Source organism: Arvicanthis niloticus, chromosome 3 (genome assembly GCF_011762505.2).
Source record: "Arvicanthis niloticus isolate mArvNil1 chromosome 3, mArvNil1.pat.X, whole genome shotgun sequence".
Taxonomy (NCBI): domain Eukaryota; kingdom Metazoa; phylum Chordata; class Mammalia; order Rodentia; family Muridae; genus Arvicanthis; species Arvicanthis niloticus.
In genome coordinates, this window is record NC_047660.1 from 137,865,147 (window position 1) to 137,880,185 (window position 15,039).

The following is a 15,039-nucleotide window of genomic DNA, read 5'->3' on the forward strand; positions in this document are numbered from 1 at the left end:
CTTGGGACCATCAATCCTCAGGATCCAAGGCCACACCTGAGAAACTGCTCCAAAGATGAACTAGCACCCCAGAGGATACCAAATGGACACCTTTGGGGCTCAGCAAATGATCTGCCAAAGGAAGGGAGGGGGAAACTACAGCTGAAAAAGGATGAGGAGGACAGAGAGTGGGGGCTCAGAGGCCCTGCCTGGAGGAGAAAAAGGACTAACCAGTCAGCCTAGTTAACAGGAAGATGACTGCACCCCACTGGTCCCAGGCTGCAGCTCCATGGCAGTGACTGGAAGGGCTGTGCAGAGCTGGCCCAACAAGGCAAGCAAGGACCCTAGGGAGAAAGGGCCAAGTTCTTGGGCATGTGTGTATGTTCACACACATGCATAATTTAGTGTCTTCCTTAATTACTCTGTAACCTATTTTGTGTGATATGGTCTCATTGAATCCAGAACTTAACCTACCTAGTCACTAAGTCTCAAGGATCCTGTGGTGATTTGAATATGCTTGGCTCAGGGAGTGGCACTATTAGGAGGTGTGGCCTTGTTGGAGGAAGTGTGTCCCTGTGGGGGCAGGTAATGAGACCCTCCTCCTAACTACGTGAGAGCCAGTCTTCTCCTGTTTGCCTTCAGAACAACATGTAGAACCCTCAGCTCCTCCTGCACCATGCCTGCCTAGATGCTGCCATGCCATCCTCCTTGATGATAATGGACTGAACCTTTGAACCTGTAAGCCAGCCCCAACTAAATGTTGTCCTTATAAGAGTTGCCTTGGTCACGGCGTCTGTTCACTGCAGTAAAATTCTAATTAAGACAGAGCCTTTGCTTGGTCTCCATCCCCAACACAGGGATTACTCACATGCCACATATATGTTTTTCCAGAGGGTGCTGGGAAGTCCTCATGCTGGTGTGACAAGCTCCTTACCAGCTGAGCCCTGTTCTCTATGGAGTGACAGGGAGGGCAACCTGAGACAACGCATTATGGCTTTAGTCACCCATGCTGACTCAGGACAGGTGAAAAACAAGAGAAGACAAGCCTCCTTAGGGACACAGATTCTGAGAGGTAGAGACCACTCTAGGACCTGAAGGCCAACAGAATGCTCTCCAGCCCCACCCCCAGCCCCGAGGTGGCTAAGGTCCTCAGTCACTTCAGTCAGTCTCCAAGTTGTCCCAACTTCAAACAGCTTCACCACATGCCCCTTGTATAAAACAGCCACCATACCCACTAGAGGGCAGCGAGCCAGCGTCTTTCCAGCCTCAGTCAACTGCAATGCCACCCAACTGGCCAGACCAGTCCTGGTGCCAAGGGGGCCAGGAGTCAACACAGCTCAGGAGGAAGGGCTTCAGGGCAGGACACCCCTGGGCACCTAGACCCATTCCTTACCCGAGTGTGGGACAACAGCAGCCCCCACAAGGCCCCCAGTGTGCTATAAGCCTGGGGTCCACAGACTATGTAGTCAGTAGTCAGATAAATCTGAGTGTGGCCTGAATGCATGACTGAAGTTTCAGATCCAAGTGTAAGTTCACAGGAGATACTGCTCTCAGCATCATGCCCTTATACAACAGGTAACATCATTCAAATGCTGACAGCAAACAAATGTGGGAGGGGGAGGGAAAGGAAGGAGGAGTAAGACTGAAAGAGGCTCTGAGACCCAGCCCAGACAGCCAAGGCCTGCCCTGATTGCTGATTTAAATTCGGAGCAAAAAGACTAGTCAAACGCATACACATAGGAAGTGAAAACTATCATATAGACAAGATAGACGAACAGAGGACAAACGCGCCCACGCATGCATCCACACTCGCACCTGAACTGGGTGGGGCTCAATGATGGGCATATACCTGGCATGTAAGAGGCCCTGGGCTCTACCCTCAGCAACTTAAACACAAAAGGAGTAAGAAGTGAGACACATGAGGCCACCCCTGAGGCACCAGAAAGTGGAAGTAGAGACGCTAGGGCTGCAGCACAAATGTGCAGACGCTCTGATGAGGTGTCTGAAAGTCTTATCTCCCACAGACATGCAGTGGACTGTTTACAGGTCACAGAGCGAGCTGGAGAGCTGGCAAAGCCCACATCCAAACACTCCAAGAGCAAAAGAGAAGGCGCCGCAGGCAAGCCGGCAGCTGGCAGGCAGCCCTCTACTTCTCGGCAGAGAAGAACACTTTTCTCTCCTTGCAAATACCCTGTCATGCTCTCCTCATCTCTTTACTCGGCACCCTCTGCTCCTATGGGCCCTTCTCTTGCCCTCCCTCAGGGTCGCCTGAACCACCAGGCTTTGTGAAACAGCCCAGGTTTCAGCAGCATCAGGGAAAACTCTGGTCCGAGTGCCAACCCATACGTGGCTATGCCTCACTGCCCACACCCACAGGGCTTTCTGGAGACCTAGTCAAAAGCTTGCCCTCTCAGGACCCCAGCAATATACATTGGTGCCCACTCTTGCTGCAGTGACAAGTGTCATCCACCCTGGAGGAAAACAGGATAGGAGATCCCTTGGGTGTGTGGTACCAGTGAAGTAACAGCAAGAAGTAGAAGTCCCAGCCAGCAGCAGAGACTGCACAGGGACAGAAAGCCCTGTGTGAAGGCGGGTGCATCTTGGTCAGTTTAAGGACTCACCATCTGGGCTGGAGATGGCTTAGGTTAAGAGCACTTGCTTTTGCAAAGGACTTGGGTTTGGTTCCCAGCACCCACATAGTGACTCACAACTACCTGGTAACTCCACCTCCAGGGAATCAAACACCTTTTTCTGGTTTTTGCAGCACCAGACACACACCTGATACACAGATATGCATATGGGCAAACACTCATACACATGAGATTTTTTAAAAACACTTTCAAAAAAAGGAGAAGAATGAATCACTTAACCCAAGCACGGGATGCACAGATGAGGACAGCTCAGTCATGCTTGGCCACACAGAAATTGAGGACAGCCAGGGTGCACAAAGCCCTGACCCAAAATAAAGCTGATAGCCAAGATACAGAAGGACTGATGGTCACCAAGTGGCACTCTGACGGCAGGACAGTAAGGACAGCCACAGGTGCTGCAGTGTGCATAGCTCAGGTGGGAAATTGTATACTGGGAATCCCAAAATAAAGAGGGGAGACAGAGTGCACCTGTGTAGGGCCTAAGAGCCTGGAGCAGCCTGGACACTTCTTGCTCTGATAAACTAGAGCCCAGTTTACACTGGCATTCACCACCAAGACAGGCCCAGACCTATACACAGCAGACCCAGAGCTGGGGACTGGAACAGATGAGAGGTTGCCAGGATGATTCTGACTGGCTATGTTTGGGGGACTCAGGGATCAGACTTATGGACCTGGGCCTGTATATAATGTGCAACTATGATGCATATGTGACTCTATGGGTGAGAGTGTAGTGGACCACTGCAGGTCTGTGGACAGTGTCCTTGCTGGACTCAAGAGACCTGAGGACAGATAGAACCAATGCTACCCATCCTCACAGCCAGACCAGCCAACCTTCCAGGTAGACAGCCCTAAACCAAGAATCACTAGGCTACCATGGGGCTGGCAGTAAGGGATGACTGTCTCAGAACCCACTACAAAGATCAATGTGGCCCAGCTGAGTCCCAAAGAGGAGCATGCATAGTGACAGGGCAGGTACAGCAACAGCACAGGGGATACAGTGGGATCTTAGAAAGAGAGAACAGCAGCTTTCTGCAGGGGGGTTGGGGGGAGTGGGGATGGGGACCTCACAGCAGGTTGAAACCATGTGACACACTTCTCAGCAAGCAGAGACTCAACAAAGAGACACCAGGGAGCTGTGACAGGAGGCAGCACCTGTCATTCCAGTGTGCAGGAGGCTGAGGCAGAAGAATGCCAAGAAAGCTAACCTGGGCTTTGAGACCTTGGCTCAGAATTAAAGACAGAGCAAAAGATGACATAGAATAATTCAGTACAAACTGGCCTGTCTGAGGACAGCAGCTACTGTAATCAGCCTGTGGCAGACTAGGCAAACCAGCTAGGAGGCAGCATTGCAATTACAAGCACTCAGGTGACCAGACTCTACAAGTTCTGTACACATGGTGCACACACATACACATGGCACACACACTTGCACGTGAAGTAAAATACACAGATTCTTAAAACATACAAACAGCCCAAATCACAGACAAACTGGGAACTGCTAGCACGGAAGAGAGTAAAGTATCCATTCAACAAGCACAAAGACCCAAGTGTAGATCTCTAGTCCCTGTGTGAGCTAGGTGTGCTTGCACATGCCTGTAACCCCTGCCTTGGAGAAGCGTAGACAGGAGGGCCCTGGAGGCTTGTCCCTTCAGCCTGTCCAGCCACCAGTGAGCTCCAGGTCTGGTGAGAGACCTTGTGTCAAAAATTTAGGTATGCCGGGCAGTGGTGGCACATGCCTTTAATCCCAGCACTTGGGAGGCAGAGGCAGGCGGATTTCTGAGTTCGAGGCCAGCCTGGTCTACAGAGTGAGTTCCAGGACAGCCAGGGCTACACAGAGAAACCCTGTCTCAAAAAAACAAAAAAAACCAACCAAACAAACAAACAAAAAAAAACCAAAAACAAAACAAAAAAAACAAAAACAAAAACAAAACAAAACAACAAAAAAAATTAAGGTACAAGGAGGCTAGAGAGGTGGCTCCGCAGTTATGAGCACTGATTGCTCTTCTAGAGTACTCATGTTCCATTCCCAGCACATGGTGGCTCACAACATTTGTAACTCTAGTTTCAGGTATCTGATGCCCTCTTCTGGCCTCTGCAAGCATCAGGCATGCACATGGACATATACACAGGCAAAACAAAACATACGTACGTACATACATACATACATACATATTGTTTCTTTATATATATAATGTTTATATATATATATATATAAAAATTTTAAAGAAACCAAATTCTACTTTAAAGAGATATAGTAATGGCTCAAGATCTCGCGTAGTGAATAAGCAAGCCGGGAATGGGCCTATCCTTCCTTTTCTCAGGCTGCTGGGAAGATGGCGGACATTCAGATGTCGTGTGCTTACCAAAAAGCAGCCTACAATCTTTCAAAACAAGAAGCGTGTTTTGCTGGGAGAAACCGGCAAGGAAAAACTCACTCAGTACTACAAAACATTAGTCTAGGATTCAAGACGCTCAAAGAGGCCATCGAGGGCACCATCAATGTCTCCATCCGAGGTCAGATCCTGTCTGGTGTAGTGACGAAGATGAAGATGCAGAGGATCATTGTCATCCGCTGGGACTATCTCCATTACATGCAAAAATACAATTGCTTTGAGAAGCGTCACAAGAAGATGTCTGTGCACCTGTCCCCATTTCAGAGATGTACAGATTGGTGACACTGTCACTGTTGGAGACTGCGGGCTCCAGAGCAAGACTGTCCGATTCAATGTGCTCAAGGTCACCAAGGCTGCTGGCACCAAGAAGCAGTTTCAGAAGTTCTAAGGGGACTCTGGCCAATGCCCTAGAACAAATAAAATTATTTTCCAACTTAAAAAAAAAAAGATATAGTAAAATAATTTTTTAAAATGTGGGCCAAGATACAGGAAGATGCTTGATACTGACCTCTGGCCTCCACAGACATGTACATCAACACATGCTAATACACACATGTACTCATGCAGGACAGGACAGACAGAGCACACAAAATAAATGCTAAGAGAATGCTAAAGGAAGCCGGGCGGTGGTGGCGCACACCTTTAATCCCAGCACTTGGGAGGCAGAGGCAGGCGGATTTCTGAGTTCGAGGCCAGCCTGGTCTACAAAGTCAGTTCCAGGACAGCCAGGGCTACATGGAGAAACCCTGTCTCGAAAAAACAACAGCAAAAAACAAAAAACAAAAATCAAAAAAAGAAAAGAAAGAGAATACTAAAGGGACATGGAATAGCAGGTGCCAATAGACAAATCACCAAGAGAAAGCAAGTGTCTTCCTACTTGCAAGCAGAGACAAGAAGAGAGGTGTGGCTCAGCAGGTGAGAGCAGCAGCCACTCCTCAGGAGCCAGGCTCGCTTTCCAGCACCCATATGGTGGTTCACAACCATCAACCTCCAGTCCCAGGGGAGCTAATAGCCTCTTCTGGACACCTTGGGCACCAGGCACACGTGGTACTCAGACAGATATGCAGGCAAACATTCAAACACGGAAAATATAGCTTTTCAACAAAGTACATTTTTCCACAAAAAAAAAGTGGAGATTCTGCACAAATCCACCACAAGCAAGAGACTCAAGCAGCTGTCAAGAACTCTCTGGAAACAGGCCAGTGGTGATACCTCAGAACTATGCAGACTGAGGCAGGAGAATAGCAGATTCTAGACCTGCCACAGATAGGCAGAACTTTTGGACACAAACCTTCCCTTGGCACACCCTCCGGAACACGCAGAAACAATACCCTGTCCTACTGAGCTCAGCAGGGTGAGAAGAGGGGTGGCTGCTCTCTAAAACAGTCTGTGTGGTTGGTATCAACCCATACAGAGACCAGAGACAGCACAGGAAGCCAGTGACTGACAATGCCTATGAACACAGATGCAAATACCCTGTGGAAACATGTGGAAAGTAGGTCCAACAAACAGCTGAGAAGATGGTGCACACCACACACCAGGGGTAGACCAGGGGTGCGAGGCAGAGTACACAAGCCACCTGGAGTGGAACACTGCTAACAGGAAGGGAGCAGCCACATGGTTTTTCTTGACAGTGGCAGGAAACAAAACAAAACAAACAAACAAACAAACAAAAAACCAGCGTCAACAAACTTAAATACCTCTTCATCATAGAAGAGAATTCCACAGGAAGCTAGGGGCATGTGTGACATATAAAAGCTCTGTGCTTAGTCCCTGCCTCTCCCAGGACAGAGCATCTGAAAGTCCTGTCATCTCCTCATGGTCAGGAACCACAGCTGCCATGGAACCTCTGGTCCCACGCCCACACCCGACACAGAAGCTGCTCAGGCCCTTGCGATCTGGATCGGCAGAGCTCTGAAGGCTGCACTTACAGATGCTGTGCACACTGTGCAGGATCGTGCCAGTATGAACCCTAAGCTCTGCTGTAGTAGTAAAGTTTTTGGTTTTCTTTTTCTTTTAGAAGTAGGCTTCCTTAACCTACTAATGGCCATTTACAAAAGACTTAAAACCAATGGAAACTTGCCAAAAACAAGAGGGGGCGAGGATGCCCACTTTACCAATGCTGGAATACTCAACAGAGCAATGAGACAAGAAGCCAAAAGCGCTGAATCTGAAAAGAAGGGAAATAAGCTGACTGCAGATAACGTGAGGGACACATGGAAAACCACCTCCACACCCATGCACATACACACCATACACACCACACACACACATACACCACACACACACACACACACACACACACATGCACATACACACCACACATACACACTACACACACATACATGCACATACACACCACACATACACACACATGCACAGCACACACAGACACAGACACACTCTAAACCTAGAGTACTAATAATCCCACTGAAGCTGCAGATGTGAAGCTGTGACAGACAGCTCAACATAGTGCCACCATGATGAGCTCTAGTGTTACCTGAGAGACAGGACTCTGAGAGGACTGCCCTGACTAGGTTAACTGAAGTGAGAAGATCTGTCCACTGTGTGAAGAAGCATCATTCCCTGTGCTGAGATTCTGAGCTGTATTCAAATAAATAGACTGGCCCAGCAAGACGGTTAAACAGCTAAAGAAGGATGCTTATTTTCAAGCCCCAGGTCCCACCCACATGGTGAAGATGAGAACAGATGCCCGTATGTTGTGCTCTGGCCTCCAGATACATATAAACACAAAATAAATAAGTATAATAAAACATACATATATAAAAGTGAAGCTGGGCACAATGATACAAGCAACTGACCCCAGCACTCCAGAGGCAGACAGATCTCAGTGAATGGAAAGCCAGCCTGGTCTATATAATGAGTTCCGGGCCAACCATGGCTACATAGTAGTCTCAAAAGTCACACAAAAGTAAAATCACACTGGCCCTGGAGTGTCTGAGCAGAACACATTCCCAGCATGTGTAGAGCCCAGGCTCCGTCTCCAGCAACAAACTAGCCCACGACTACTAGTGTAAACCTTAGGGTTTGCCTCTATGACCTCAGAAGGCAACTGATACCACAGTCCTGTACAAAAAAAAAAAAAAAAAAAAAAAAGGAAAACCAGATAATCAAATTTAATAAAAATGTGAGATCTTTGTACATAAAAAGAAACAACTGCCGGGCAGTGGTGGCGCACGCCTTTAATCCCAGCACTTGGGAGGCAGAAGCAGGTGGATTTCTGAGTTCGAGGGTAGCCTGGTCTACAGAGTGAGTTCCAGGACAGCCAGGGTGACACAGAGAAACCCTGTCTCAAAAAACCAAAACCAACCAAACAAACAAAAAACACAACCCTGCAGATGGAAGTGAGGCACCTGCTGGTCACACTTGGCCTGAGTCCCCAAAGTACACAAAAAGCTTCAACTCTATCTGAAGAAGTTATCAGTGACCAGTGAGCAGTCAGAAGATGCTGGGCCACCATGACCAAATAAGAAAGGGCAAGACCCTCAACAAAAAAATCCACCCATCCATTGAGCTAGTCATAGTTTAAACAGAGTAGGCGTGGCTGAGGTCACAGGAATACAGGAAGTCTCATCACAGTAAAAGCAAAATGGTGCAGCCACCACAGGACATGAGGAGCTGTTCAGAAGGTGAAACTAAACCTGACTCCTCCCAGGCCCCTTACTCTTCTCATTCCTCTCCAATTCTACCCAGCACCCCCTTCTCCAAGGCCCCTTACTCCTCTCAGTATCCCTTACTCTTCCCAGGCCCCTCCTAATTCTTCCACTAGCATCTACCAGAACAAACAATGCCGTGCACAGATGTGGTGCTGGCTGCCATGGTCACTGCATTTCCAACAGTGGAGTGAAAGTGAGGAGGAACAGCGAAGTTGCAGGGCTGATTCCACCTGTGGGTCCCACCTCTGTAACTTCCTCAGGACAGCCTGCTATCTGTTGTCTGCTGCCTGAGGCATGTGGCTCATCTATTTTCTAACAACAAGCTGTTTAAAGTAGCCTCTGAGAGTGTGTGAGGTGTAGAAGAAAGGCAGGGATGGCTTTCTCCAGTGTGGCTTGCTTGTACTCAGCATGGACAGCAAAAGCAAACAGCCAAGCTGCTGTGTATATCCTGGCAAACACTATAAGGCTCAAGCCTGGTTCAGGCTGGGCAGAGCTGGAGGCTCAGCTACCACTCTGACGTCCACAGTCAACAGAGAACATTAAATCAGGGGTCTTTAAAGAAGCACATGCAAGGGCACCCAATGACCAGGAACAAAAAGGTCAGTATGAAAAACCAGAAAGAAGTGGCTCCTGATCTCCCCTGGGAGTGGTCACTAAACCTGACTCTAAGCTAGTCTCTAAGCCAGAGCTGGCCCTCAATGACACGACTGCAACCTATAGCATGTGTGTAAAAGTGACCCAGGCAGGTGTGAAGACACACTCATCCATGTTGACATACACAAATGTGCAAACACCTCCATGTACATACATACGAGCTTTCATGTGTTCAAAAAATATACAAACACACATACAAATAAATGTCATGTTTTTAAAAAGAAGGAAATTCCTTCTTTTTAAATAGTAATTCCTTTATAGACAAGGCTCCATAGACTCAAGGTAAGCACCCAGCTGCAAGGGAAGCTCAGCTTATAGGAAAACAGGTCCTGGGGTCTGGGCAAGCTCCTCACTGCCTGAATACAGACCCACTATGCTTTACAAGAAGCCAGGCTACATCACAACTAGCCTTCCTCCAGCTATAGCCTGTAGAGGCTCTGAACCTCCTCTAGATGAGTCCAGGAGGCTGGAAAGGAGAGAAACTCTAAGACCACACACAGACACTTGTGAACAGATGTGCTTGGAATGCCCTTGCCCACCGCCCCTTCCAAGGTCACAGCCTCTGACTACTTCACAGATTGAACCTAAGACCCTGAGAGGTCACCTGTCCACTCTGACAGCAGCAGCTACTGAGATCTGAGCATGGTACATCATCTAGAACCTATGTTCTTTCTGCTGTTACTGAAACAGGGGCACCCCTGTAACCCCGTCTGGCCTGACTCCTGCTGCCTCCTATAACTCTTAGTCTCTCTTCCCATTCTGGTGATGTCCCTTTTCTGAGAGTAATGCACATCTATGTACATGGTATAAGCAGTTCAACACATGTAGCAGTGCACACACCAGGGGTATGGTGACAGGTAGACATGCATGTCTCCAGTGTATCATCTAGATGTCACCCAGAGCAACATCCAAGTACCCACATTGTTCAGTATAGAGCAAGCCCGGCCACAGTCCTGTGAGTGGCCTGGCTCTAGTCTGAGGTTGGGGATGGGTGTGCTGGCTAGATTTATGTCAACAAGCTAAAGTCATCTGAGAAGAGGAAATGCCTTCATAACATCAGGCTTTACACAAATCTGTAAGGCATTTTTAAAATTAGTGGTCGATGGGACACGGCCCAACCCATTGTGGGTAGTACTCTCTCTGGGCTGGTGGTCCTGAGGACTGTAAGAAGAGAGCTAAGCAAGCCAGGAAGCAGCACCAAACCATGGTCTCCTGGAGGCCCCTTGTCCCCAGGTTCCTGCCTTGTTTGAGTTTTCTGTCCTGGCTTCCTTCAGTGATGGAGTACCATATGAAAATGTAAGCTGAATAAACTTTCCTCCCCAGCTTGCTTTTTGGTCACTGTGTTTCACTGCAGCAACAGAAACCCTAACTAAACAATGGGGACACCACAGGCCTGAGCACAGCTGTGTGAGTGGCCTGGCTCCACCCTGAGATAGAGATTGGGGGTGGGGAGGATGATAAAGGCTTACAGTTAGGTGAAAGCTCTCCATCTTGCACTAGGTCCTGCTTTGAAGTTTTTCCACTGTGGCACTTCACTGATGTTCCAAGTGTCCACTCCTCAGCAAACCTCCCCAGGAGAGATCCATAAGGCAAAGTAGGCAGAACATACTTCTGTGACTACACTGCCCCGCAGACTCCACAGCAGCTATGACCCTTCTCTCCCTGTATCTAGCCTGGGTGATGAGGAGACAAGACACAGGCACCATTGGTGTGATCATAGCCCCTCCAGGGGACTGACTGCCAGCTCCCTTAGAAGCACAATTCCCTGGGCTAGTCTTTGTCCTGAGAGTGTTTGTACAGGCCAGGACGTCATCATACAGATGTTCAATATGACTCAGAGAACACTCATACCTTCAGCAGAGAATCTCACCACATGAGAGACCCTGTGATGAGACAGATAAGAGCCAAGAACTGCCTGAGAAGGAAATGTGGGGACATGGCACTGTGCATGGTCGGCAGCCCAGAGCAACAAGGGGTCCATGACAATATGTGACCTGAAGCTCACATGAAACCCTTGGGATCCCTGAAGAGTGAGCAGGGACACAGAGCCTCAACCACCGGCCTGCACCTTCCTGAGGCCCCAGTGCAATCCCTCTCTCCTAGGACAGGACATAGGACAGTCTCAAGACCTTGGGCAGAGTTGCCTTGGCACCTGCCCTCAGGGCCAGATGAGTATTCATAAGTGTGGCTTTAGGGCGAAGCAGACTATCTGACCTGTACACAGCCACCTTGGGTTCCTGGCCCAGAGAACATGGTGGCAAGTTAGTAGCCATGCTTCATCACACCCAAGGGCTGCTGGAAACCAAAGAGCCTCTCCTCAAGCAAAGATGAAAAGCAGAGGCCAAGCATGTAATGCAACCCACCCACCCCATCCTGCTGACACAAGTGAGGGCACTGCTCTGCTTGTGAAGCCTAGGAATGTGCTATGGCATGGCCCAGTGGCCCTCATTCATCCCACCATGGCCAAAGCAACTAAGAAACACCAGGAGTATGACTCTCCCTTTAAATGGTGCCCAGCACAAGGTCTGCCTAAGATGCCAGGACATAGATGACAGCCCCACCCAGGATGTGCCTCAAATAGTGTGAGACAGGAGCACGGGGGAAACAGCCTCCACCCAGGCTACTATGCAGGTTCCCCAGTCCACGAACTCCACACTGTCCATCCTTGGGGACACCAATAGCATGTAAGGACACAAGGACATACCTGACTATTGCCTTGCAATCAGAAAGTCAGATCACTCTATCCTCTGGTAGCCATCCTTAGGCTGAGACAGAGCAGTCAATTCTGGCTAGACCTGCAGTGAGTCAACCCAAGAGGACTGGGGGTGCAGAGGGGGACTAATCACTACAGAGCTGGGTAAAAGCCTGTGTAGTAAACAAGACCCTGCCTATTCTCAGAGCAATGTGCCTTCCACTGACATGACATATTTAACCCATTAGCCCAACAGGCTCCAGTACAAACTGTGAGGACTGTGGGTGGCTGGGGTTAGGGTGCCTGAGGAACTAGAGCCCAGCCAGCTCAAATGCTTGGCCAGGAAGGGAGAGGCCCACAGGTATCATCAGAGACATAAGGCCTCTGAGCACTGGGGACTATAAACAGTCCTTAAGCCTCCAGAACACTGAGCCTGTCAGCCCAGAGGTGGATCAGCTGCCCCAGTAGCCCCACTGTTCCTACACTTCAAAGCCTCACCACGAACAGGTTGGCAGTACCTTGTCTCTTCCTGGACCCCAGCAGGACAGACTGCTGTGTGTTTCCTGCCACTTGGTGACTGACGGCTACAGGGAAGCACTCATGGCCTTAGTTCTGCCTCCCTATGGCATGGTGAAACCCAGCATGTACTTGCTTGCTCCCATGGGGCAGCACACCTGAGCCTGTCCCCAGAGGTCCTTGCAACAGAATGGTGTCTCTCCTGTCACTCTCAATTATTTGCAGAGATGATTAAAAAAAAAAAAAAAAAAAAAAAAAAAAAAGGCTGAGATAAACTCGGGGCCTTGTGGGAACAAGGTACCCCTTGCAACAGGGGCCTTTTCCAATACAGAGCAAAGCATGATGCTCCTGGACTGGGCACCAGGGGCTGGACAGACAGCTTCTCTGCTGATGTTTCTGCTTACAAGCATGAGGCTGAGTTCACTCCTGAGTGTAATCTGTAATCCCAGACCTGAGGTGTAGGCAGGCAGATGCCTAGAGCTCACTACAGCCAAGTCACAAAATAGGGTGAGGAGTCACCCAGTCTCTGAAGATGCTCCCTGGCCTCCATGTATACTCGTGAAAACATACCAACACACATAACTCAGGGAAAAAAAAAAACCTCACTGTGCTAGCATATAGAGGCATCATAAACCTCAAAACAACCAAGAGAAGGTGGGCAAGAGGGCTCACTTGGTCAAAGTGCTTTTGGCTAAGCCTGATGACCTGATTTCAAAACCCAAAGCCCCCCTGATAAAAGAAGAGAACCCTGTTCCCCATAAGTTGTCTTTTGGCTTCCATGTGTATGTGCTTTTGTCCATGCATGTGTCTGTTTGTGTGTCACATACATATACAAATGCATGGACAGAGTAAAATTATAAAGCTATAAGAACTACAGAGAAACAACTGGCAAAGCACAGGTTCCTAGCACATAGAAATAAGAACTCTGGAGGAAGAGCCCCTCTGGCCTGTGCCACTGCTGGCTGCTGTGAAACGGCACTGGCATACACGGTACAGAAGCCGGCTGCTGGCTGCTCCTTGACAGACAAGCTCCTCTCTGTGGGCACACTAGTCTTGCATGCTTCGTTCACTCAGGGACACTGACAACTCTTCCCTTGGGAAGGTGATACTTATGACACAGCCAGCCCACCCCCCCCCCCACTTGCCAGCTAGGACATTTAGAGTGTCTGGAGGTCTGTGTGGCCTCACCAACAGAACCCCCCAGAGGACATGTCCCACTTACTCATTTTCCAGACACTCAACTATGGGAGAGTGAAGTCCGAGTTTCTGACTGAATGTGTACTGTTGACAGAGGTGCCTATGTCAAGGATGCCATAGCCTCAGGTTCAGAGGGATGGCAAAGCCTTGAGGGGGAACACACCCCACACAGCAACTACAAGTGTTGACAAGGTGTACAATATCCACCATAGCTTTCTCACACCGGGTGCTGACAGTCTACAGACTGCTCACTCCCCTACAGAGAGGGCTCCTACGGAGATGAACTAACTTGCCTCCCTGTCTAGCTGGGTGCATAAACCCCACCTCCTGGTCCAGCTGTCTGCGGGCAGCTGCAGTTTCTCTGAGAACAGCCTAGACCACCAGACTGGAGATCTCTGTGTCTTTCTTCACCTCAGTCAGGTCCAGTGACCTTGTACCACCTGCTCCTCTCCACTGTATGCAAACTGCAGCTGGCTCAACCTCCACTTTTTGTTTCTGCTTTCCATTCTGTTAGGGTCTGAGCTTGGCTGTCAGGCCCCTAGCCCCACCTCTACTCCTTCCTCACACAGACTGGCTCCTGCCAGGGTCACAGGTGCTTCCTTCCCACTCACTCAGCTCTTACCTTGTTTTTGAAGTATACTTCGATGAGCATGATGAAGCCTGCATAGCCCGACTCCTCCACTTTGTAGGGGGGCTCCTTGCACACTGCAAAGAGAGTGAAAATACTCTATCAACCTCCTGCCTACCACAGCCCTCCAGGCCTTGCAGCTGCTCAGGAGACTGGGCTGCAGGAAAAATGGAGCTCACACCAGGGTTTCTGAGAAATGACAGGGCAGAGTGAGGTCAGGAACAGGGCAGGGCAGGTCCTCTGTGTGGTCAGCAGAGGGCAGGGCAGAACAGGCTACAACAGACCAAGTGCTACAACATGTAGTGCTTTGTGCAGTGACAAGCACCTTGACAACAGGGATGCCAGGCAGGGGGCACAGGAGCTCCACCCCAAGTTACTCAGACACAACTGCCTGCAAACCTTACCCTGGAACAACTCTGTCTCACTCACTGTCTACCCACAATCTCCTTCAAATACCCTACCCACATGAGGCTGTTAAGCAACAGTCACCCAGTCATAGTAGCAAAAGAGAAATGGAGATGGAGGGAGAGAGAGGAAGACAGCAGGACTGAGGAAGATGGGAGGTGGATGACAATGACACTCTCAGATATCACCCTTGCACACTTGTGTGACTGTGGAGCCAAGCATAGTAAGCAGGTAGCCTACAGGATCT

The 15,039-nt window shown here is 49.3% G+C and overlaps 1 protein-coding gene and 1 pseudogene across 2 annotated transcripts in view; one reads left to right on the forward strand and one right to left on the reverse strand.

The window, feature by feature from the left end:
• Mllt1 (MLLT1 super elongation complex subunit) overlaps positions 1-15,039 on the reverse strand; it is a 46,690-nt gene that overhangs the window by 16,376 nt on the left and 15,275 nt on the right. For both annotated transcript variants that reach the window (XM_034498177.2, XM_034498176.2), the window contains exon 3: positions 14,382-14,464. In XM_034498177.2, the coding sequence (XP_034354068.1) occupies positions 14,382-14,464 (83 nt within the window). The remainder of the gene's footprint in view (positions 1-14,381; positions 14,465-15,039) is intronic.
• Positions 4,964-5,463, forward strand: LOC117705497 (small ribosomal subunit protein uS17 pseudogene; annotated as a pseudogene).